Raw genomic sequence first — 24,149 nt, forward strand, 5'->3', positions numbered from 1 at the left:
AAAATGTGGCACGCAACTGTAAGCGCACACACAAATCAGCATGCTGATCTGACATCCTCACTGCACACCAGAACCAGAACCAGAACACACTCACACACACATAAGCACAGAGCTCAGCAGCACAACCCGGCACTCCTCCATCCTCCTCCTCCTCCTCCTCCTCCTCCTGGCAGAGGACACAGACAAGTGTCCGATGTGTACTCCTACTCACAAATCTCTTCAGTTTTTTCTCCGGTGGGGATTTAATGAGCCAGCCGGTGCAGACCTCATCCCCGGCACTCATCTTGACTGCAGAGTGTGTCGTCCTCACAGCTGCTGCTGCTGCTGCCTGCTGCCGCCGCCTCCTCCACCACTACTACTACCTCCGCCTCTTCTGCTGCTGCTGCTGTGAAACTGAGAGCACTGTGAGGCATATCCTGTGTTCTGGTATTCAGCTCAGCCACTCCAAAAGGAGGAAGTCAAGAAATTGATCACACTGACAGAGAGGGAGAGAGGGAGTGAGAGAAAGAGAGAGAGAGAGAGAGAGAGAGAGAGAGAGAGAGAGAGAGAGAGAGAGAGAGAGAGAGAGAATTATGTGTTGACTGGATGGAGCTGTTGGTGTGTGGGGGAGTAAACCAAGAGAGAAATACTACACATGCAAAGGAGTTCCCAACCTTTTTTTTTTTTATTTTATTTTTTTTCTACCCGGAGTCGACCAGATTGCCTTGAAGAGGGGCTGCAGACCCCCTCTTCAGTCTGTGAGTCATCAAAACACTTGTGCACACCCCCACTCTCACCCACATACAAAAGCAGCAGACCTCAATAGAAATAAAAGCAATAGACTGTTTTCAAGGTCTATTATGTTCTTGACATGTGCAAATTTAAATTCTGATCTCTGATTGCCCCCCCCCCCCAACCCAAGGAAATACGGGTTTACACTGGGCATGCTGCACAATTGTTTTGTTTTTTAATCGATTTTCTTTTATGTTGTTTATTCATTTATCTCATCTGACTCCCAAGCGCTGAGAATAAAAAGCACAAATGATGCAGCCAGACTGCTGAACTGCTCAAACATGCAAACACTGAATATTAACAACCTGCACAGCAATCCCAAGTCACTTTAACAAGGAGGAAGCCGTCACTGCACATGTCTCTACTTCTCCACTCCCAATGCTTCTCAAATCCACGTATCTGTATACAGATGTTAAAGGTGTAAAGGTGTACTATCTGATATCTATATAAAAAGCTGTGTGTATACTTGGCAGCATGGAAGGAAAGGTTGCAGCTGTCATATATCTTTAAGCTCTGTGGAGTCTCTCCGCCATCTGATGCTGCAAATAGTTTTATGCATTCCATTTTTCACAAGTAAGCTACTGTGTAACTGGTTAGTCACAAGAAACGTCTGCATACAATCAGGCCTCTGAAGATGAGGTGTAACTGCGACTTCAGATTTTGTATAGAAAGCCGAGGCTCTCATTTAATGTGGATTTAATAACCAAACAGACTCTTAAAAAGCAGCTCAGTGAAACAGCAACACCAGACAGGGGTCTGACTTAGTAACTCAAACTATGTGACAATCCATTAGCTCCACGATGCAAGGTTTTTAAAGACAGCTTTGTGGCCATGTTTACTGTGTACTTACAACATCAGGACTTTGCTGTTGATTGCAGTCACTGTTGTTTTAAAAGAAAACCACTAGGGGACGACATAACTTTATTATTTGTAGCTCTCCACTGGAAAAGATTTCATAATAACATATCATGACTCACTAAAAATCTTGAAAACATTTCTAGAAATAATGTCAATAATCAGCAGTTTATAACGCCAACAAAAGTCAACATCTGCACACTTCTATTGTGTAATATATTAATGACATGATGACTTAATGTAAAATATAATCTATTACGTAAATAGATTTCCATTTGAAGCTATTTTGTTGTATTTGTATTTGTTTTTTGTATGCATGTGACCCCCACAATATGAACGATACCTCGCTGTGGTCCACGTGCGCTGCTGCCTTCTGATATTCCCTCATTAAACATCCCGGAAAACCTTTTTTATTTTTTTTTTTAAACATGTCATTATATAAAAGAACCAGTGGGGGCAGCAGCGCGCCCTGACTTGTGTAATTCACAAAGAGATATCAAGAACAAGAGCGACAGCTGCCAAAGAGCCACAAAAAAAGATGCATTAACAGATACCACTGGGATTAACGCTTTAAATCACAGCAGTGCCGGTGGTGAAAACCTTACTACTACATTATGAATACGTTATGTGCAGCTGTTTTATTCAATAAATGAAACTTAAAATAAAAAAAAGTGTGTCTCTTTTGCTGCCGTAACTGGACCAAAGCGAGACGCCATCTTGCTTTCCTCGGTCACTCTTCGCCGTTGAAAGAGTCTCGGGCAGTTTACCCACAATCCCCCTGCAACGTGTGACCTGTCTCTGGCCTTGGCGTGTACCGCTGTGCTGCTGGTTGTCGCTGCCCGCCGGTTGTAGCCCTTCGTTCACGGTAACTCGCTGGTGTTTCTGCCCGACGGGTCGGCCGGTAAACCTGGGAGCCGTTGGACGCGGAGCTGAGCCACAATGCTGAAATGTAGGACAGTGTGGAAGAAGCTTGCGCCTCTTGCTAGAAACTCCTCCACAGTGTGCCGGTACAATGTGAGAAGACCAGGTAAGAGGCTGGTAACAGTAACTGCTGGCCGCGGTCCAAACACACGTTGCTCGTTTCACCCGGTAGTACTCTACTAAGTCGTTAAAACATGACGGGATATAGTCTGGCTGCAGCAACTTACTTAAACTGTTCCGACCTTCATGAAGCTGTTCCAAAGCTAGCTGGGCTAATTAGCATGCATCAAATGACCAGGTGACATTCTGACAGCTGCTTTAAAAAACTTGTAGCTGCTGCGGTTTAAAAGAACAAAAAAACCTGCCAGGAATCCGCTGGGGTTAAATATTAATTCATGTTTCTGTCCTGTTTGGATGAGCTAACGTTCTTACAGCCATATGTGGAACTGGCCCACTGTGTGACTTGGATCAGCGGGCTTTTCGTTTCCCCCCACGACTCAGAAGGAATGAAAGAAAACAGAAACACGACAGGCCCCGATGCACAGAAGTGATCATCAATATATGAAAGTGATCACACGCAATCTGTAGTGTATCGACACAAGTCCGTGTTTTTTGCAGCACAGATTTTCTTAGATAAGCATGTCACATCAGGACTCGTAAAGTTAATAGATTGATTTGCCTCTCAAGTCACCATCTACTACAACTTTACTGATATTGTGTCAGAAGTATTGGCGAAATCTGGCAGATTTTGTAGCACGAGGCCTTTCTTTTAACTTGCATCCCATTTACATTACATGTATCCGTGCTGTATATTAAATCTACAGCTTTAGTTTCATTTGAAAAACTAAAGACCTACAATAAACAACCACTGATTATTCTTTGCATTTTCTCGCTGGTTTAGATATTTAGGTCTTTTAATACAACCACTTGTTTTGCTAATTTGCTCAATTCAGTTCTCTCTTGTCGCCTCACATAAAACAACCTGAATGCCCTAACAAATAATAACTTAAATACAGTGAAATCAGAACGTGTGAGCCAGTAGAGATGTTAAAGTCCAGAGGTCCTCTGTGTTGGCAGAGTACATAAAAAGGCCTTCGGTCCCCCTGGTGGACACAAGACTAGAAGGAGTGCAGCAGAGGGCTTTCAACGTGAGAAGCAGGAGTTTCAAGTCAATCCTGAAGCTGGAAGAAGTTTCAGACCATCGCGACATCGTGCAGGGGATCGTGTATCGTTAAAAGTCATGTGGCTTTCAACATTTTCTGCTTTCAGGGCTGAACGCCGGCAGAACGCCGACATGCGTCCCCACGACTCACATGTCCACCGGACCAGCGGGCGGAGGGAAAGAAAACCTGGTCTATGCCGTCCTGGTTGGCGTGGCGTCCGTGGGTGCGATCGGATACGTGAGTAAACTTGACTTATTTTCTCTGTCTTTGGTCAGAGGCCACTATTGGGTTTATTTATGCAATTCTGTTGTAGAACCTGCACATTTGTCGACAGTTGGAGCTGAAAGAGAATAAGCAGACATGGATGGTTTTTATGTCCTGTTCATGAAGTGAAAGCGCTGCGTGTTTCATTTTCTCAGACTTACCAAACGCTGAAGGGAGACCAGCGACGGTACGATGAGCGTATTGAAGAACTTTCATCCCGGCCACATAAAGCAGCAGCCACAGCAACCCAGCCAGAGCCTCCAGGTGAGCTTTCTTTATAATATGCACCCACAGAAAAAAAATCTAATATTTTATTAGTTTAAGATCAATCTCCATTCATGTTAATGATTTAACTTTGGTTTCGAGAGCTTTGTTATTCGCAGGCCTCGTTTGATACGAAGTCTACTGGGTCACTCTTCTGCGTGGCATATTTGTCTGAATCCAAGTTGGAGGTTATTTGGCGTAAAAGATTTAGCTGACTCGGCAATAAGCAGTTCAGCTTCCTCTTTACTCTCATAGAGAGCAGCGGATGGTCTCACTGTAAAGCCCTGAACGTACCCCGCACTTGAATTTTAATGTTATATTCGTGTAAATATTGCAAGTGTTTATAGTGATCATTTTTAGGAGTCATTGTTAAACGTTCCCGTTTGCCCTGCAGCCGTCCCTGAGCCCGAACAAAAAGCCCCTGAAGCTGAAGCAGCAGAACCAAGTGAAACAACGGCACCTCCTCCAGGTTGTTAACACTCCTTTCTCGATTCACATTTGTGTGTTTAACATGTGCTTCCTGTATATCCTGCACCTATGAGCCAACGTGAAAGCCCTGGCTTATTTTTTTTTTAATAAGGCAGGCAATATAACCCCCAAAAATATTCATCTTGATCATGGTGTATTGGTTGCAGTACATAGTGTACTTTAACAGAGAACGTCAGACCAGTAACATGTGACGCCAACTGTGAGGTCAATGGAAAAAAAAAAAAAATCCACTCGGCTTGTAAAGCACACCTGCTCAAATACTAAAAATACATTATATTGGGTGCATGTTTTATACAGGAAGTACCCTTCATAGTCAGAACCAGTGCTGTTTGTTATTAACATACATGACGGGAGACTGAGGTTAACTGCATGGACTGTAACTTTTATGTTGTGTGTGTAGTTTACTGTGTTTGTTTTATCTGTACGGTGTTATGCAACATGCATGTTTCATTCTTTTATTTGTTCTGGGATTCATTAAGGTGTCACTTTCTAGCCCTGAAATGAACCCCTTTGCACTCTCATGACAACATTTAGAAACTCACATAGAAAACTCTGTTTGTGAAATGTTTTTTTTTATTTTTTTTTATTGAATTTTATTTGTTACAAATATGTTGGTTGACTCTGTCTCATATTTGTGACTATGTTCTGTTGTACTTTGCATAACGCTCTCTGGGGATAACTCCATGTTTTGTTTTTTTTGTTTTAATCCTTCTCTTCAATGTCATGTTTCACACTGGTAGCTGCCCTTAAATGTGGGCGTTTCTATTTTAACCGTCTGAAGAACTGTTTCTCTCATTTCAACCACAATCTGGGCAACTTCCAGTTAGTTGTTTTTTTTTGTTGTTGTTTGTTTTAGTATGAATGCTCTTAAGAATGTTCCTGGATGAAGCAGAAGAAATGCATGGATTCCTGTTCGTTTCCCCTTTTACTAATACGTTTAGTACTTTAGTTTGAACACATGCTGTGGATTGCCTCCACAGCAGATGAGCCTGTGGTTGAACCCTCACCAGAAGAGACAGCAGCGCCTGTAGTTGAGGAGGGTAAGCGCTGTAAAGGAGGGGTTGCATCATATAACCTTTTAGAATGAAGTCTTAATATAAGGTTACAAATAAAATTGTGGCATGGGCACATTTTCTTTGTCATTCCTATTCCCGTTTTTCAGTTTGAATCGAGTCTTGTCAAGTGGACACAGACTTCAGATTGGCAAAATGTGGTGTCCAACGTGTTAGCTGGAGTTTACCTTACAGGCTTTCTTTCTCACTTTTAAACACTGTATGAGCAGAACCGGCTCCTCCATCGGAGCCGTCCCCATCCGAGCCCCCGCCACCAGTAGTGGATAGTGGTAAGGACTCGGTCAGACCCGTGCATGGAAACACTGATGTACATTTTCCACATCCCGGCTCTCGTTTGTTCTCATTTTGACTGGTCCATGATTCGACTACACTAACAGAACCACCAGCAGCAGCAACAGAGGCAGTCGAGCCTCAGCCTGAAGTTGTGGCTGAAACATCCGAGCCTCAGCCTGAAGCTGAAGCACCCGAGCCTCAGCCCGAAGTTGTGGCTGAAACACCAGAGCCTCAGCAGGAAGTTGTGGCTGAAACACCAGAGCCTCAGCCTGAAGTTGTGGCTGAAGCACCCGAGCCTCAGCCCGAAGCTGTGGCATCCGAGCCTCAGCCTGAAGCTGAAACATCCGAGCCTCAGTCCGAAGCTGTGGCGGTCGAGGCAGTGAGTGGTAAGACCATCGTCCAGCTTCAGTTGGACAGGGGAACCGGGCAAACCTCATAATTCTTTCCTCCGTGATAATGTTAAATGGTTAAGTTCCCACACCCTTTCTCCTATTTTGTACTGGTATCTGGTTTGTTTTTTTCCCCCTTTTATTACAGATCCTCTCCCTGTTTGTTCCTTTTCCACATTGTTTGGGTTCTCGTAAAGATAAAAGTTAATGTCACTCACGTTTCCCTTTTTTCACCAGGTTTATTTACTCCCAGTGTCTTTGTGGCCGTTACCCAGATCAGGCACTCACTGTTGTCTCCCTCCTTCTCTTTTGCTTTTTTTGCTTCTCTCTCTCTCTCTTGCTCTCTTGCAAACTCCAGCAGGAGACTCCACACCTTCCTCCCCCAAGTTGCCCTCACACTCCCCCTACCTCCTCATTGGAGGGGGTACCGCCTCTTTTGCTGCCGCCCGGTCAATCCGTGCCAGAGACCCCGGTGCCAAGGTCAGATTTTTTACAATCGGGTTATTGGTCAATTTGTTCTATGGTTTCCATTTGTCATCAGCTATGTGACAAGATTAAAAAAACAAAAAACAAATCTGTTTCCAGGTTCTGATTGTGACTGATGAGCCAGACCTGCCCTACATGAGACCGCCTCTTTCTAAAGAGCTGTGGTTCTCTGACGACCCCAGTGTGACAGAGACGCTGCGTTTCAAACAGTGGAACGGGAAAGAAAGAAGGTGTGTTCAAGTTTATTTAACGTCAGGGACTTCATATCTTACCGTTTGCCTTTGATATTCTTTCCATTTAGTCTCATCGGTTTTTTTTTTCCAGTTGGTTTGTTGTTCTTGACAGGTTAACGTTGAGAAAGACACGACTGAACCAGAAAGTCTTTGAGATTCTTTTGTGACGTCTTTCCGTTTCGGAGACATTGGTTCATATCAGCAAATACTCAGAGAAAAATATTTTAAAATACATTGTCTTCCCCATTGTAAATATATATTTTTTTGGTCTTTTCAAGAAGTGACGAGTCACTGTCTTATGAGACATAATTGTTCTGTCAGTTCTGGAATAATGTGGCTGCAAGGTTTACAAAAAAACAAAAAGTCATACTGCAACCTCCACGGGGACACTTTAGTCAATGTGAAGTCTCGCAATGTTCACAGAAATCATTAACCACCTGCATATACCACATGTCCACTGGGTTTGTGAGCCGACATAACAGATAACAAACTGCTATGTAAATCTGGTACAAAAGCAAGCACCACTTCCTGTGGTGAAGATTCAAGTATTCATGATAGCAACATGTGAAGATGTGGCACTTAAGCCAAATAATGTAAAAAAAAAGAAAATTCTGAGAACGCTCAGTGATTTTGATACTTCTGTATTTACTTTCCAGTATCTACTTCCAGCCGCCGTCATTCTACATAAATCCAGAGGACCTGGACAAGGCTGAAAATGGAGGAGTCGCTGTTCTCCTGAACAAAAAGGTTGTTTTATTGTTCTTTCTCTCCGGCCTCCACAGTCTGCTGACTTTCATACAATGCTCATTCAAATCTTATTTGTATTGAATAATGTGCTTAAATACACTGCATTCACATCTCGGACTGATACGTAGACATGTATACGATGTATTTAAACTAGATTGCACTCATTTCAGGTGGTGCACATGGATGTGAGAGGGAACAAAGTGAAACTGGACGACGGGACTGAAATTTCATACGACAAGTGTTTGATTGCTACAGGTCCGCCTCCTCCTCAGTGTCTGAATGGCTGCACAAGCTTAAGACATGATGGGGGAGTTGATCTGCATTTTTGTCTCCAGGCGGTGTGCCCAGAAACCTGCAGGTCATTGAAAGAGCCGGAGAGGAGGTTATGAAGAGGACAACTTTATTCCGCAAGGTCAGTGCCTTGCCACAAGGGGGCGGTAGTTTTATTACAGTTTTTTTCCAACACGTGTATTATTTCCACTGGAGAAACTAAGACACAATTATTTGAATGACCAGTGACTCAATTAGATGCCCTCAAATGGTTGTGATTATCCTGATGTGTTGTTTACTGTAATTGTGTGCCTCATTATAAACTCATTTTAACCGGATTGTAAACATTTGTCCCCACACAGATTGAGGACTTCAAATCTCTGGACAAGGTCTCCAGAAATGTGAAATCAGTTGCGATCGTCGGCGGTGGATTCCTGGGCAGCGAGCTGGCCTGCGCCCTCGGCAGGAAATGTAAGCGTACACATCAAGCCGGGGAAAGGGACGGAGTTAAAAAAAAAAAAAAACACTGACTGTTAACAGGCCGTACCTGTTGCTCATGTATCAGCTCTTCTCTTTCCTGCTTTAGCAACTGAGACCGGCCTGGAGGTGATCCAGATGTTCCCCGAGAGGGGCAACATGGGAAAAGTGCTGCCTGAGTATCTGAGCAACTGGACAACAGAGAAAGTCAAGAGAGGTTCATGTCCCACTTTTTCAATATTGCGAGGAGAAGATCCATTGTCTCTTAATCCGTTTCATTTTAATAATGTGTATTTATGCTTTTCTAGAGGGAGTAAAAGTCATTGCAGAGGCACTGGTGAAATCTGTGGCCTTCAAGGATGATAGGTTAGAAATCTCTTTGAAAGATGGCCGACTGGTAAGTGAACATTGCGCCTGAAATATACCCCGGATGGGAAGAGACGGCTCCACTTTGTGTTACTTATTAACATCGGCTTCATGCTTCAGGTGAAAACCGACCACATTGTCGCAGCCGTTGGCCTCGAGCCCAATGTCGATCTTGCTAAATCAGCTGGCCTGGAGGTGGACTCTGACTTCGGTGGTTATCGGGTCAACGCCGAGCTGCAAGCCAGGTCCAATATTTGGGTGGTAAGTCGCTGTGAAAGCCTCTTCCTCCGTTTAACTCTTTGTCGGGACCAGTGCTGAGACACACCTGCTGTGCTCTCCTGACTTGCGTTCGGTTTGCACATTTTGAAATATTTATAGTCAATTTAGAGAAAGTGATTATAAATGGAAGATGTTGAGATTTCCTATGCTAAGCCCTGTGGAGCTGTTTTTCCAAAATGAATCATTTACTGGTGTGATCTTTTTTTTTTTTTTTTTCCCCCAAATATTCCAGTGTGGTGCACATTGTATGTTACTTAGGGGGATCAACATGGTTTTTAAAGTGCATGAAAAAAGCACCGTCTTGTCATTTCTTCTTTGACGACTGCGCCCTCCTCAGGCCAAATCGTGACATTGCGCAAGAAATCATTCACAGCAGAACTGTATTGTCTTTTTCTTTTGAAAGCCAATCGTTTGAGCAAAAGAAACAGCCCAAAATGACCCTCACTGCTTCTGATCCATGCCCCCCCCCCCCCCCCCCCGTGTTCAGGCGGGAGATGCTTCTTGTTTCTACGACATCAGGCTGGGCCGCAGACGAGTGGAGCACCACGACCACGCTGTTGTGAGTGGTCGACTCGCGGGAGAGAACATGACCGGAGCCAGCAAACCTTATTGGCATCAGTCTATGTTCTGGTGGGTATCCTGACGGCTTCTTCAACTTGTGTCTAAAGTTCAAAAACCCGTTTCCCGCATTCGAGCTGCGGCTGCAAGCCGTGAAAGCAGTCCGGAGTGGAAGTGGAGGAAAACATTTGAATTGTTGATCGCCCAGGTACACGTCCATTGAATGCATTTAAATAAGTCAGCAAGCGGGGCAAGCGTGTCCAATCCCGCAAATGACTCAGATGTAATCCTTTTAGAAGTCAAACGGACATGCATGATTGCTCCGAAGTCTTGAAAACCATCGGGCTGAAATATTTAAAACGCCTTTAGAGGACATTAAGGTGAGAGCTGCTTTGGAGAAGACGGCAAATTTATTCTAGGATTGGGGGGGTAAAAAAAAAAAAGTCCACCTCTGAACAGTACCGAGACGACCGCAGGAAGAGCAAGCAGATATGGAGGGAGTTGCCAAATATTGAACTCCAGTGAGGAATGCTACTCGCACTCGTCTGGTGAATGCACGTTGCTCGCAGCTGGCGTGCCAGCAGACACAGCTGACAACTGGGCTTCATCACAGGCCGCAAACATACATGTGCAGGCCTATCCGTCAAACGGCTGTGACTGGCACGCCAGTATATGATATATTTCTGTCTCCGGTCATTAATAGAGGCTCTGATCATCTCGTAACAATCATTAAGAATATGTCTGGCTCTATAAAACGTGTACACATAGAAAAGATGGCGAAATAGGCTGAAACGTTAACTTGCAGTCAAAATAAGTACCATTTGGTTTTCTTTCACAAATTTAAAAGTGAAACTATTATGGCCTGGCCAACTGGCTGAGATCTGCTCCAGTTGAGCATTTTATAAGATGAAAAGACTAAAAAAAAATCTAAATTCCACATGTGCCTAAAACATTTGGAAACTACCATGGTTGAAGTGTAGAGCTGTGAACTATGTTGTAAACACATTCCCAACAGTTGTAACATTATAATAATATTAAAATTGTGTCGATCTTAATGATCCATGAGTCTGGACGGCAGTGAATCAGTGCAGTGAGTGCACAGCCTCTCTGGGCAGGATGTAATTTGTCGAAGGTCAACCGGCCATGGTGTTACTCCAGGACATCGGCGATTCTCAAAATCGTGACCTGAGGTGGGGGTGGGGGGGGAGGGAATCATCATCCAAGCCTGGAGCTCGGCCCTGTGTTGAACTGTGAGCCACACAAACATATACACTGTAGTTGTGAAGCTGCTTTGACATTAAAGCTTTGAAAGCTGGGAGTTGCTGTGCTTCCATATTACAGTTCAGTGAATTTCAGCCAAAAGTCGTTTTTACTCTTTAGTTTTGATGGTTGTCAGCCTTTTTTTTTTAAATTCTCCCCTTGAATCCTCACTGATTTGTGGTGGTTTTCTCGCAGGAGTGACCTGGGACCTGATGTTGGCTACGAGGCCATTGGCATCGTCGACAGCAGCCTCCCAACAGTAGGAGTGTTCGCCAAAGCAACTGCCAAGGATACACCAAAGGCCGCCACGGAGGAGTCCGGTAAAGTCGTTTGCAATCGAGTCCAATGAATGTTTATGGCGCACATCTAAAATAAACAGTGGCCATAAATAAGCTGAAGATGAATGACAGAACAACACGCTTGTCATTTTCTCATCGAGACACTCCTGCTGCTGCAAAAGCAGAGTTACTCGTGTTATGAGCCCACTGGTGTTGATTAGGAGCAGAACACAGTCATGTCAGTGGTACGCTTCTCTCTTCCTCCTGCAGATTTAGCTGTTAAACCAGCAAACGCTAATACGATGAAATTAGATTTCCTTTCATCGCATCAGTCTTCCTTCGTACGACCTGCAAGTTAAATATGACAGCAGGAGTTTTATTCTAATCTCAAAAGTATTCCAGTTTTGTACGTTCACACATGTGGCAGAACATCAAAACATCATTAGCTGCTCATAAATTATTCCTGCCGGAGACGTCGACATGGTTCAGGATCTAACGGCAAATGATTCGCCGTGTTGTTTTGGTTCTTCACTCACAGGTGACTTGTTTCACCGCCGGTTTATTTGTCATCCGGAGACCTATCGGCTGTTACAAACCTCAACATGGAAAGCATGTTTGTCCTTGTGCACAGTTGCATCTGTTGTCTTGGGCACAGCCCCCCCCCCCCAAAAAAAAAAAAACTGATGCAGACTGGATATTTCTTAGTTTCATTTTGGTTCTTGCAGCTGTGGCTTCAGTATGCAGTCGCACATTGCTAGTGTTACAAAGATTTGAGTCAATTCACTGGGAAATAAACTGAACTCCCCTCTTCAGAAGTGTCACTTTCTGGATTTGTGTGTGCTCCAGGGACTGGGATTCGGTCGGAGAGTGAAACGGAGGACACGGCCACCAGCCCAGTGGCCTCCTCAGCCCCCGCTCCCACCGCCCAGCACAAAGACGACTACGGCAAAGGAGTCATCTTTTACTTGCAAGACAAAGTGGTGGTGGGCATTATACTGTGGAACGTGTTCAACAGAATGCCCGTCGCGAGGAAGGTGCGTCCGCGTCATGCTCGGTGCCGTGGCCCAGTTAGCGCGAAGACGTTGATTCGCTAAACTAACCGTAATGTTTTTTTTTTTTTTTTTTCTTTGCAGATCATCAAGGATGGCGAGGAACATGCAGATCTCAACGAAGTGGCCAAGCTGTTCAACATCCACGAGGATTAAGACGACCGAGGCTCGTGGGCGGGAGCCACGCTTGACTGGAGGACTGAACTCTTGACTGTCATTTCCACTCCCTTTAAGACGAGGCCGATCATGCATACCAAACCAGAGGATCAATGTAAATTATATCACGTCGCCGAAATATTTTCATATTTGGAATTTGTATTTGCAGGACTTTTGTTCTCGTTAGTTTCCTTTCTTTGTTTTTTTTTTTTTTTTTGAGACACACCGTCTTATGTTCCCGTCACCTGGACCCCAGCCAGACTGTCGATCAGTTTTTTCCCGTTGGAGTGGAAATGTGGCCCATGGATTGTTGTTCCCCTCTGTGTGTGTGTGTGTGATCAGAGCAGCTTTCTCTCAGTAAAGCTGTAATAAAAGCTATTTTTAAACTGGAGTGAGCCCATTATTTTCCCATTATTTTGCTTGGGGATGATGGTGCTGACGGCCGATAAGTTGACCTCCATTCTGAGCCCTGGATGTTTTGATGACTGTTCTTAAAAGTACGTGTGCTTGAGATCATCCAGCCTAGTCAATGTGCAGCAGATTTACTGTGATTTCTACATGTCGGCTATCAGAACTTTACCTTCAAATCGAGGCAGTGTTGGAAGTGTGACGTCTGCTTAACACATTGTCATCAACAGAGTTGGGCAGACTTGTAGAAAAGGCACCTGACATCGAACATTTTTACATTGTGTGGATGTTTGATCCAATTAAATCCAATGTGCTCTTCAACAAAATATCATTAAAATGAAGCTTGGCCTACTTTTCCTGTCCCGAGGTAAATGTGCGCAAGCATGCAGAATTTCTTATTTATTTTACTGTGGGCTTGTTGTTATTAGGGATGCATTCATGTTTTATATCCTCACACATTTCTTATCCTTTTTGACACTGTGGGCTTCGGAGCGAAGTGAGGAATGGCCTTTCAAGTGTGAGGCAAACACGTGCAGCCATAACGTCCCTTCGCTTTCTTTGACATTAATTTTACATGAGTAAATGGCTGAACTGCCTCCCCCTCTGTACGGAGGAATAAACATGAGCCCTGCACATTCATATTTGAATTTGTGGGGCGATATGAAGATGAAATAATTAGACCAGAAACTTGAGACAGTACAGCTGAAGATGACTAACCTCCACATGTGTGCTAAACACTTAAAGGGATCTGTTACATTTGATTTAATTAGATTTTTTTTTTTTTTTTTTAATCTTTTTATATGCAGAAACGGTTACCAACTCAGGGTTTGCCTTTTCAAGTGTATCATTTTGCTCAACATTTTTGTTGACTTCTGCAATTCTTTCACCCTCTTTCAATTTAAAAATCACACATTGATGACTTAATTGTGGAAAAAATTGTTGCATTAAACTTTGGTGGAGCTGCTGCTGGCATGTTTTGCCTTCTTGCCCTACCAAAGCATATGCTTCTTAAAGGCAGCTATTCAAGTGGATGCTTTCAACTTGAAAATATAATGAACTGTGATACAACCAGACGTGAGCAAAGCATTTCACATATAAATGAAATATATATATATATTTTTTGCATGTGCAAATAATACAATGCATACATAAAAGTAGTGACACTTTATCCAGTTTGCAACCTTCACGTGTTACGCAGAAATGTGTTACGCTGGTCAATTTAATGATTGATGAACATGTGTAAATGGAAATATGTTGTTTTAATATATTGAAAAGTCCTTAGATAGGTTGTGCTATTTTAATGAATTCACTAAAGGAGCTTTAATCATATGTTTTTCCAATTATATATTATTGGCAAATCAATATCTCTTGTTTGATCTGTATACATATAATCTCTAAAGAGGTGGTGTTTCCCATTTCAAGGTTTAGTTGTATAAATAGTTGTTTTACTTTTGCTTAATTTTATCTAAACTTTTTTCATCCACATTTTTAAAATTTGATTTTGTGATGGATGAACTTGACGATAAATAATTGCACACTTCGAGTTTCACGTTCCCACAAAGACCTACATGTGAAACACGTGGCGTTGAAAATCCAGCTCTTGAGGTTGACACAGGGAGCACAGTGGGGCCACTGCTATGAAAATGCTGCTGTCTCTTTAAATATTCCTGCAGTAATTCCTTCAGCATGCATATGCCCATGAAAAAGAGATAAAGCTTGAAGTCATCCTCACAAACACGGCCAGGAAAAGAAAAAAAAAAAAAAAAAACTTCACTAGGACTTGAATTATACAGCAGCAGCTTCCTGTATTTTACACCTGCACAGAAGGGAGGGAGGCTCATCTGAGTCCAGAGCAAAGAAAGAGTCAGACTGAAGTTCACTGCATCTGCGCTCTTTACTTCCAAATTCCATCTCTTTTTTTTTGTTCCACCCCCAAAATCCCTGGATTATCTATTGTGTTTACCAAGAATGCTCCTCCACATTTTCTATTTGCTGTGGACTTCATTTCAGTTTTTTCTACAAGGCAGGTAAGACACAGTTTGATATTTTATTATGCAGAAATCAGCCTTTCCTGTAATTGTATGTCATCTTCAGTCTGCATGCTTTCTTTAAAGTTTATCAACTGTATTTATCATGGCTTGATACATGAGCCTGATTAGGAATATTTTGCACCTTATCATGTGAAAAACAATAATGAAGATGCAGAAGAAAGAGGCAAAAACATTTTTTAATGCAATTTTACTGAAAAAGTTTGGTTTTAAGACTGATATCTAGAAATGTGGCAAATTAGCCACATTTAATTCCAAAACAGATTCAAAATGTAAGATATTGTGCATCTTGTAATGCATAAATGTAAGATATTATGCATCTTTATTACACACTTCACGATGCTTTGACAGTTGGGGAAACTGCAGGACAAACATATTCATTCATTTATGAAGAATTGGACAGGAAGAGAGCTGGCACATCACGGCTTGTTTGTTTGTCCCATCACTTGTTAGGTCTGTGCTGTGCAAGGAGATGAAGTTCCCCAGCAGGGCGGTGAAGCCCCCCTCTCCATCTGACTTTCTGGATAAGCTGATGGGGCGCACATCTGGATACGACGCTCGCATCAGACCAAATTTCAAAGGTAAACGCGTCGTGGGCGTGCAGTGGCAGGACCTCCTCCCTCAGGACAGGTGTTGGGGGGGGTGGAGGGGGGGGGGGGGGGGGGAGTGTGCCGTACAACAATCGGAGCAGTGAAGTAACACAAATGACTCACAGATGGGTCATAAGTGAAAGGTGCTGCAAGCTATAGTATTGTCACACAGACGTGTTTCTCTCGTGCTGTTACTGCTTCCACGTTGACCCACTGCCTTAAGTTATGATATTCTTAATAGTCGTCTCTTCCAGATTCTCCTCCCTTCTGACAGAAATGAGCAGTCGCCCTTGTGCGTTACCCCACAGGCCCATTTCAGCTCAGTCTTGACCCCCCACTTGTGAGCGGAGCAAGCAAATTCTCTCTGACATACTTCTCCATCAGCCTCAGGGGTCGCATTTCATATATATTTCATACTTGCTCCACATCCTTGTCAGTGCATGCTGGGTAAATCCCGACTGATTATCTATAAATACACTAATGTTACTAAAGTAGAATCAATAAATTATTGCCTCTTAGGAAATGAAACCCTGAAATATTTAGGGTTTCGCTGGTCGACAGATGGACCTACGCTAATGGGAGCGTGCTGGAAACGACAACACAATTTCATGCTGGGTGTCTTGGATCAGAGTGTTTATCAGGACACATTGTGGCACATTATGAAGAGAACAAGCAGATGTTATTTTCACAGGAACACTTTGCCCCTTACTGCTTTCAATACTTCATGTGCTTCTCTTGCAAAAGCCTCATCAGTGGATTTTTACCAAAGGGGTGTTGCTGTGATGCTTTCTGCAGGTCCTCCTGTCAATGTGACCTGTAACATCTTCATCAACAGCTTTGGATCCATCACTGAGACAACCATGGTGAGAAATTCCTATTTTATGACACGCCTTTACAAAAGCAATATGTCTTGCGCTAGATTTCACAGAGAACGATGTCAGCAGTAACAATAGATGTCATCAGATGTTTCTTTTTAAAACTTGAATTTCTTCAACAATGTCTCCGCGTGTGCGTCACTCTTGACATTTGAATCACTGTGACTCGACCACTGTGGGCTACAGATGAAGACCTAATGAACTTTGACATAGCTGCTGCTCGCACCACCATGATGTGTCTGAACTTGTATGTAGGGCGGTGAAAGGAAGGGGAAATAGTTTTAAGCAATTCCCTCTAACAGCGAGGGATTCCTCATTACATTTTAGGGGCAACAAATGAGCTCACCATCTCTTGTCTTCCCGACGGACACTTGTAACGAAACGCGACTCCTGCACATAAAAGAGGTGCTTTCATTCAATGTGAACCATTTTTCGAAATATATTGCACCATCTGGACATGACAGCATCACCAGAGAACTGCAGACTTTCTGAATTCACATTCTTGATATGAGACTTTTTTCATACATCTTTCAGCATAACATCTTTAAGAAATCATTAATACTGATTGATGTATATAACTTGCTGTAACTAGCGACAAGAAGATGGTACATTGCTGAATATATTGGATTACTGATTTAACCCCAAATCACGTTTTGGTTGGAGCTTTGCATTTATTAATTTTCTTTGTTGGCATTTATTGTAAAATGTATTCTGGACTGTAATTTGAATCAACCTGAAAGTTACTCAACAGTTTCCTGAGCTATTTTGAAACAACCTCATGAATTTTACCTCTGAAAATATAACACACAGTCTCATGATTCCTATGTCAGAATCAATGTAACCCTTTCAATTCCAGAGGTCCCTGCACAGGGACCAAGCTGTATTTATTATTAAAATGCAACCTGCCACCACATTTTATATGTTGCTGAGGGTCGCACTTTTATGAAGTGGCTGCCTAGTGCAACTATGATTAAAATGGATGCAACATTGCGGCGCTTCACTGAAAGATGACTGCGTTGTACTTAGAATCTACAGTGGGTTAAGACAACAGCCGACTGTGGGCCTGGTAACTGAATTCTTTGTGAATATAATGGAGTCAAGTTTGTCCATAAATAAAGCAGATCCCAGCTCACTATGAGTCAAAATGGGCTACAACCTGAAAAGACCATCACATGACAAACACAGAGACAGACAGTTACATAAGTTACATTGAATTTTAAGCATCTCTTTTACACAAGAAGAGTTCTGCTTTTTATTGTTTGTTGGTCCGAGCAGCTATTCACAACAAAATCATCTTATAATGTAAAAACGTGCATAAGCCGGCTGTTTAACTGAAAATTACTACATGGAGTAACACAAAGTGTTAATCCACACATGTGCAGTGTGCAATTTGGTTCAAGCCTTGTAGGACTGAGCTCATCCTCCCACACTTTGAAAACCCCAGTGTGTAATTTACAGCTTCGGTTGTTTGGAAGAAAAAAAAAAAAGACTTTCCTTAATTAACTCAATTTTGGTGTTCGGGAGAAGGAAAATACTAGAAATAGTCTCATTTGCCACATCTCGATAGCATAGGAAATTATCCATCCATCCATCCATCCATCCATCCATCCATCCATCCACCTGTTTTAACACACTTTCATTAGGCTTTCATCGCCATCTTTAGAGATTATTCCTTAATATCAGCCATCATTTACACTTTTTGTCAAATAAGGACCCATTCTGTATTTAAGAGGCCCACAAGGGGCGTCTGCGGATGGCCTTGTTTGTTCATTTATTCAAGTTTAGAGGTTGGAGGACTTGTGCATTTGCCAAAATACTTCTCAGAGAGAGCCATGAAATATTAACCGATAAAGTTGTAAGTGGAGTTTTCTGTCATGCAGGTTTTGAGCACTCAGGTTAGTCAGCGTTTATTTCTTTGCTTTTATTTCTCACAGAGTCAGAGTCGGTGTTGTTACAGCACTACTGGCTGAAAGAGGCTCCAGGGTTATTTGTTTCCTGAGTATTTTTTTTCCCTTCTTATTTGATTTTTTGTTAAAGTAGTTACATCTGTTGGCAAGTGGCAAATAGTCAAATGTCACTAAATGTGTTCAACAATTTGTCCAAAATATACAATCTTAGCATTCCCCTTAGCTATATCATAAATTCAAATATTGCTAATTTGACTTCATACACTGTGCCAAAACATTATGAACGCCTACTGGGAAACCTTTGACCTTGCCATCCACACACACACACACACACACACACACACACACACACACACACACACACACACACACACACACACACACACACACACACACACACACACACACACACGCACGCACGCACGCACGTTACAACGTCACACTATAAGCACCCTTGAGCCTGAACTGTGCTCCTTGATGTTATTGATCTTTTTTCAGCAGGATGATGCACAAATAATCCACAAAGCCAAAATGGTTCAGGGATTGTAAGGGGATTCCAACAAGCTGCTGTTGACTTATCCTACAAAATCTCCAGATTTCATTCAAATTGAACGTCTGCTGTATGTCTTCAATAATCAAGTCCAATCCACTGACACCCCACCTTGAATCTTCACAGAGCTGTTAATAACTGCAAACATACAAAGAGTCTGAGATGTTTTGGCAGCTCAACGTTTTTCTATACAATATTAGCAAGGTGGTCATAAAGTCATGGCAAATCCATGTTTAACTTAATAACTCCTAATTATGTGTTCACTTCATTCATGCTGCAGGACTACCGGCTCAACGTCTTTCTGCGGCAGCAGTGGAATGACCCCCGGCTGGCATATAAGGAGTATCCAGACGACTCTCTGGACTTGGACCCTTCAATGTTGGACTCTATCTGGAAGCCTGATCTGTTCTTTGCCAACGAAAAGGGTGCAAACTTTCATGAGGTCACAACAGACAACAAACTGCTCCGGATCTTCCAGAATGGAAATGTCCTCTACAGCATCAGGTGACCTCTTTTCACCAAGTGTCACTCTGACTGAATCAGCCACCCAGATTGTGCACTACCAACCTGTACAAACCCATTATCCGTGGTTTGTCAGGTTGCCCAGTGAATCTGAACTTCTACTTATACAAGCTGTTGTCTAAATCTCTGAGTGTATGGTCCACTACATGTTGGTTTCTTTCTATTCGGCTCGCTTGTAATTGTATTGCCCAACACACACTCAGTGAATGAGCGCATGTTAAACCATATCTGCAGGCTAAAAGATAATCAGGTCAGTAGTGTGTCACTAAAGCAGTGGTGAATTGTAGCGTAATAGGAAGCAGATATAATTAGAATAAAAGGAAGAAGAAGCAGAGCTCCATTAGCAATTCTATTAAACATGAACTAAACCCTGAGTTGTTTTGCTGGTTACTGAGCTTCAAACACGACCCTTGACATTGAAAACCAAACAACACAAATATGATCATTAAATACAGATTAAAAAAATAGACAAACAAATGACTAAAATTTGCTTTCACTTGTGTGTGTACTGATAAGAAACAGCATCCTGAGATGGCTTTAAACCAGGATCATTTGTGTTCCTGCTCTCAGCTGATTTGAGTGAGAGGCTTCACTTTGTCCTCACAGGAAAAAAAAAGAAAAAGAAAAAAGACAGAAGGTGCTTAAATTGCACAGCGAAAGCCATCACGGACCCTCAAAGAGAGCCATGACAGCCAAAGAAACTCAGTATGTTATCAGCAAAGTGCTTGCCAACACCTGCACTAAGTAATGGGGTGTTCTTTTATAAATCTTGATCTTTGTGTCCTGCAGGGAAACACTCTCCTCTTTTTTTCTTTCTTCTTTTACAGTGATGGCGGTGTTCTGTTCTCAGCCCATTTTGTATCAAGCCCGCCATAAAGGCTGACATGTTGACTGTCAGCAGCTGTCAGTACTTTCAGCTGTTTGTATAGGGTGCACTGGGACAGAAAGATGGAAAGGAGGACAGGTGCCAGAAAGGTCACAACTGCTTGATGTGACCCTTAATGTAGGGTGAGCGTGCAAAAAGGCTTTGAGTGACACCTGAGCGAAAAATAGCCAGTGCAGTGAGGTTGAAAGGTGATGGGCGCCTGGGTTTCCACTCACTTTTGTTTTTTTACTACTATGTGAGTGTAGCACCTTTTTTGTTTTACACCCCACTTCAGTAGCATTATGGTGTTGCTGCCTCTGTTTTCAGGCTCACTCTGGTTCTCTCCTGTCCCATGGATTTAAAGAACTTTCCCATGGACAGCCAGACATGTACGATGCAGCTCGAAAGCTGTGAGTTTGTCTTTCAAGCTTCAAACATATTGCTAAAACCCATAATACATAGACCTTGTTGTAAATTTGTTGCACAATTTGTTTTCTCTCTCCTCCAGTTGGCTACACTATGAATGATCTGATTTTTGAATGGCTGGATGTGGGAGCTGTGCAGGTGGCTGATGACCTGATGCTCCCTCAGTTTGTGCTAAAAGAAGAACAAGGTCTGGGATACTGCACCAAGCACTACAACACAGGTACACAACTTACCATCATCTGCCATCTTTAAACTTCTTAAATGTCTTTAATTTATATTTGATGTTGTATAGATTGCGCTGCACATGGCTTATTTGAATTCATGCAAAGCGCACCAAATTGCTTTTTGGACTAAATCTGCCGTACGTATACACTTGCCTTGATAATGTCATTCACCTTTAAATAAGACAGCTTGTATCTCTGTTCAGGGAAATTCACCTGCATCGAGGTGAAGTTCTACCTGGAGCGTCAGATGGGTTACTACCTGATCCAGATGTACATACCGAGCCTGCTCACAGTCATCCTGTCCTGGGTGTCGTTCTGGATCAACATGGACGCAGCTCCGGCCAGGGTGGGACTGGGAATCACCACAGTGCTCACCATGACCACGCAGAGCTCTGGGTCCAGGGCGTCCCTGCCAAAGGTCAGCGAACTGATTTGTGGTACTTTGTTGTAAAAATAAAGAAAAAAGAAAAAAGAGACACACATAGTGCATGATAATGTTAAAATGTGTGCTTTCAGCAATTAAAACTTTAAAGCGTTTATATAGTCTCCACACTACTGGACTGCCCCTGTAAAGAGGATATAAGAGGATATTGTCTGTATAAGGCAAGAACAATAACCACTACAGCATTATGTGGCTGTAAAACATTATTTATCTTATAAAGCACTATAAGAAAGTCCGATGTACCTACATATGTTGTATGTACAAATTAGATTATTTCAGAGTTTGACTGACTAAAGGAGTGATCATTCACTCACTGTTCATTTAATAAAAATGTATTAAACTGCTATAACACGGTAGATTGTACAGCAAACCCAGCGGGACGTGTAGTACTGTCGCACACAAAAACGCAAAAGAAGAAACACAAAATGTCATTCTACATAATAGAAGTAGCCTTTTCCTTTGTTTTGCGTTTTCTCACTATCTTCCTTTTCCCAAACCGTTGTGTAACTGTGCCACGTGAATCTGTTCTCCGTTTCACTGCCCACATTCATGTTAACCCCATGCATTTCGTTGCGTATCTGCAGGTGTCCTATGTAAAGGCCATAGACATCTGGATGGCGGTGTGCCTTCTCTTTGTCTTCGCTGCTCTGCTGGAGTACGCGGCCGTTAATTTCGTTTCACGCCAGCACAAGGAGTTCTTCAGACTGAGGAAGAAGCTCAAAGAGCAACAGAGGCAGAGAAATGTGAGCGCAAACCCACCCACTCAGCCCCTTGGGCGACTGTCACCTGCTATTCCCTACGCCCAGCTATGCACGGGCCACAATTCAGCAACATGATGCACTCCCGCTGAGAAATAGAGACAGCGCTGACCTGTAATTAATTCCTCATCACCTCACCCCGCTGTTGGCTGCATTTTCTCATCATCTTGCTGCTTCACTTTGAATACCATGAGAGGAAGAACCTCAAAACAGGCCAGCACACCTTTTAAATATAAAGTGTTTCCTAAATGTGGCAGAGTGACAGCAGCATGGGGGATTCATTAATACCTTTTAATATTAATAGCACAATACACAAAACATCTGCTCTGATCCTTTGCATTTATTCATTTTTTTTTTTGTGGTGGTGGTGGAGGGGGGGGGGGGGGGGGGGGAGGTGGATTATACAATGCTATTGAGATTTGCCCTGACTTAAAACATTTATGCAGCACGGCTGAGTTGTGTCACGGTTGCATACTGTTCAATCAGTCCGGGCCGTTTGATGATTAAATTTATGTGCTGCACTTTTCCCTATCAGCAGGGAAGCGGTGACAGCAAGGCAAAGGGAAACAACATGTCAGGCAACAATGCTCCTCATGGAAACGCAGCCCAGCAGTGCAGTGCCTGTGCCAGGGTATGCGCCGCCGTATTGTTCGATAAAACACCAGCCAATCACTGGATCAAAGCTTCTCCCTGACATCACACTGCATTGTGTGTTTGTTTTTTTTCCAGGAGGAGGAGCTGGCACAGCAGGGGTTTCTCTTCCAGAGTTATGGCCTCGCACTGGGAACGGGCATCGCACCAGAAATGGACGCGACGCCAATTTTCGCCGATCTGCCCCCTGGTTTGGGCTTCTACGACATACGCAGGCGCTTTGTGGATCGCGCGAAAAGGATCGACACCATCTCCAGAGCCGTGTTCCCCATGAGCTTCCTCATGTTCAACGTCCTCTACTGGCTCACCTACAAAGTCCTGCGGCATGAGGATGTTCAGGCCATGCTGTGACGACACACAGGCTGAGGACCATGAACACACTGGATACCCTTTAATCCGCCTCTTTTGACTGAAACATTAACGTGCTGAGAGGCCTCAGCTGAGCCATGCAAGATGCACTGTGACGGCATGTCCAGTGCCACCGGGGAACTCCACGACATGGAGGACTCCATCGGTCCCTCTAAATGTTTAATACTTCCAAAGAAATGCACTTTTTTATTAGCACTGATGCTTTAAATATTCACAATTTACAGTGTGTGTGTGTGTGTGTGTGTGTGTGTGTGTGTGTGTGTGTGTGTGTGTGTGTGTGTGTGTGTGTGTGTGTGTGTGTGTGTGTGTGTGTGTGTGAGTGTGTCTGCAGTTTGCATTTTGATCATATCAGCCCGCATGTTTCTCATAAATTCACAGAAATTTGGACTCCTCTACCAGGCCTTCACTGTTTCTACACACATCGGTGTTGACAGTGTGCAAAAATACATAAAACATACATCATGACAGCCAGGATGTTTCTTTTGCAACTGTGCCGTGTTTCTCATCTTAACGTGGCTTTATGGGCCTGGAAAAAAGGTGATCTTGTATGTAACTTTCATCAGAGTGTTTGGTCTCAAGGAACAAATACTATTTTCTTATAACTAATTTAATAGTATCAGTATAATTACAATATAAGTCTTCTCATAGGAAATCCATCATAATAAAGAGTGGGAAAAAAAGATGCAATAAGGTTTATGAAATGTGTTTGTTGTGAAAGAAAACCTTGAACAAAACAGTAACCCCAGATGTAACTAGATATTGTTTTAATTAATGCTGTGGTGTCAGTAAATAATCTGGACTTGTGGTTTTCAAAGTAGGGGGATAAAAGTTTGATATAAAGAAAAAAACAAAGGCATAAATGATCAGTTGTTTTGATGTGTAACACATATTTT

The 24,149-nt window shown here is 42.9% G+C and overlaps 2 protein-coding genes across 4 annotated transcripts; both read left to right on the top strand.

Annotated features, from left to right (window-relative positions):
* The first annotated feature begins 2,439 nt into the window (after positions 1–2,439).
* Positions 2,440–13,282, top strand: aifm1 (apoptosis inducing factor mitochondrion associated 1). Of its 3 annotated transcripts, XM_080509540.1 has the most exons (20): positions 2,440–2,653; positions 3,817–3,947; positions 4,130–4,238; positions 4,633–4,707; positions 5,708–5,767; positions 6,010–6,069; positions 6,178–6,459; positions 6,821–6,942; positions 7,048–7,178; positions 7,838–7,928; positions 8,099–8,183; positions 8,264–8,340; positions 8,561–8,669; positions 8,785–8,892; positions 8,984–9,072; positions 9,162–9,302; positions 9,808–9,950; positions 11,334–11,458; positions 12,263–12,450; positions 12,550–13,282. In XM_080509540.1, exons 1-20 carry the CDS (start codon positions 2,566–2,568, stop codon positions 12,619–12,621), a joined length of 2,286 nt encoding a protein of 761 aa, XP_080365666.1. In that variant the 5' UTR covers positions 2,440–2,565; the 3' UTR covers positions 12,622–13,282. The 3 variants fall into 3 exon arrangements, with proteins under 3 accessions (XP_080365666.1, XP_080365667.1, XP_080365668.1); XM_080509541.1 differs by lacking the exons at positions 5,708–5,767; positions 6,010–6,069; positions 6,178–6,459 and having other exon boundaries at positions 12,550–13,279; XM_080509542.1 differs by lacking the exons at positions 5,708–5,767; positions 6,010–6,069; positions 6,178–6,459 and having other exon boundaries at positions 6,824–6,942; positions 12,550–13,279.
* Positions 13,283–14,997: 1,715 nt separating this feature from the next.
* glra4b (glycine receptor, alpha 4b) lies at positions 14,998–23,238 on the top strand (the record flags this gene model as incomplete). The annotated part of the gene is made up of 10 exons (XM_080509458.1): positions 14,998–15,056; positions 15,531–15,658; positions 16,463–16,530; positions 19,280–19,503; positions 20,714–20,796; positions 20,895–21,032; positions 21,240–21,454; positions 22,063–22,221; positions 22,775–22,867; positions 22,966–23,238. The coding sequence occupies 10 exons, from the start codon at positions 14,998–15,000 to the stop codon at positions 23,236–23,238; spliced, it is 1,440 nt and encodes a 479-aa protein (XP_080365584.1).
* Positions 23,239–24,149: the final 911 nt, after the last annotated feature.

This window comes from Blennius ocellaris (assembly GCF_963422515.1).
Source record: "Blennius ocellaris genome assembly, chromosome: 14".
Lineage (NCBI taxonomy): Eukaryota > Metazoa > Chordata > Actinopteri > Blenniiformes > Blenniidae > Blennius > Blennius ocellaris.

Bases quoted from the DNA above. Each gene is read 5' to 3' on its own strand.
- aifm1 (XM_080509540.1), top strand. From the start codon at position 2,566: ATGCTGAAATGTAGGACAGTGTGGAAGAAGCTTGCGCCTCTTGCTAGA. The intron at 7,179-7,837 runs GTGTGTTCAAGT...TTTACTTTCCAG, and splicing joins TGGAACGGGAAAGAAAGAAG to TATCTACTTCCAGCCGCCGT. The intron at 8,893-8,983 runs GTTCATGTCCCA...ATGCTTTTCTAG, and splicing joins AACAGAGAAAGTCAAGAGAG to AGGGAGTAAAAGTCATTGCA.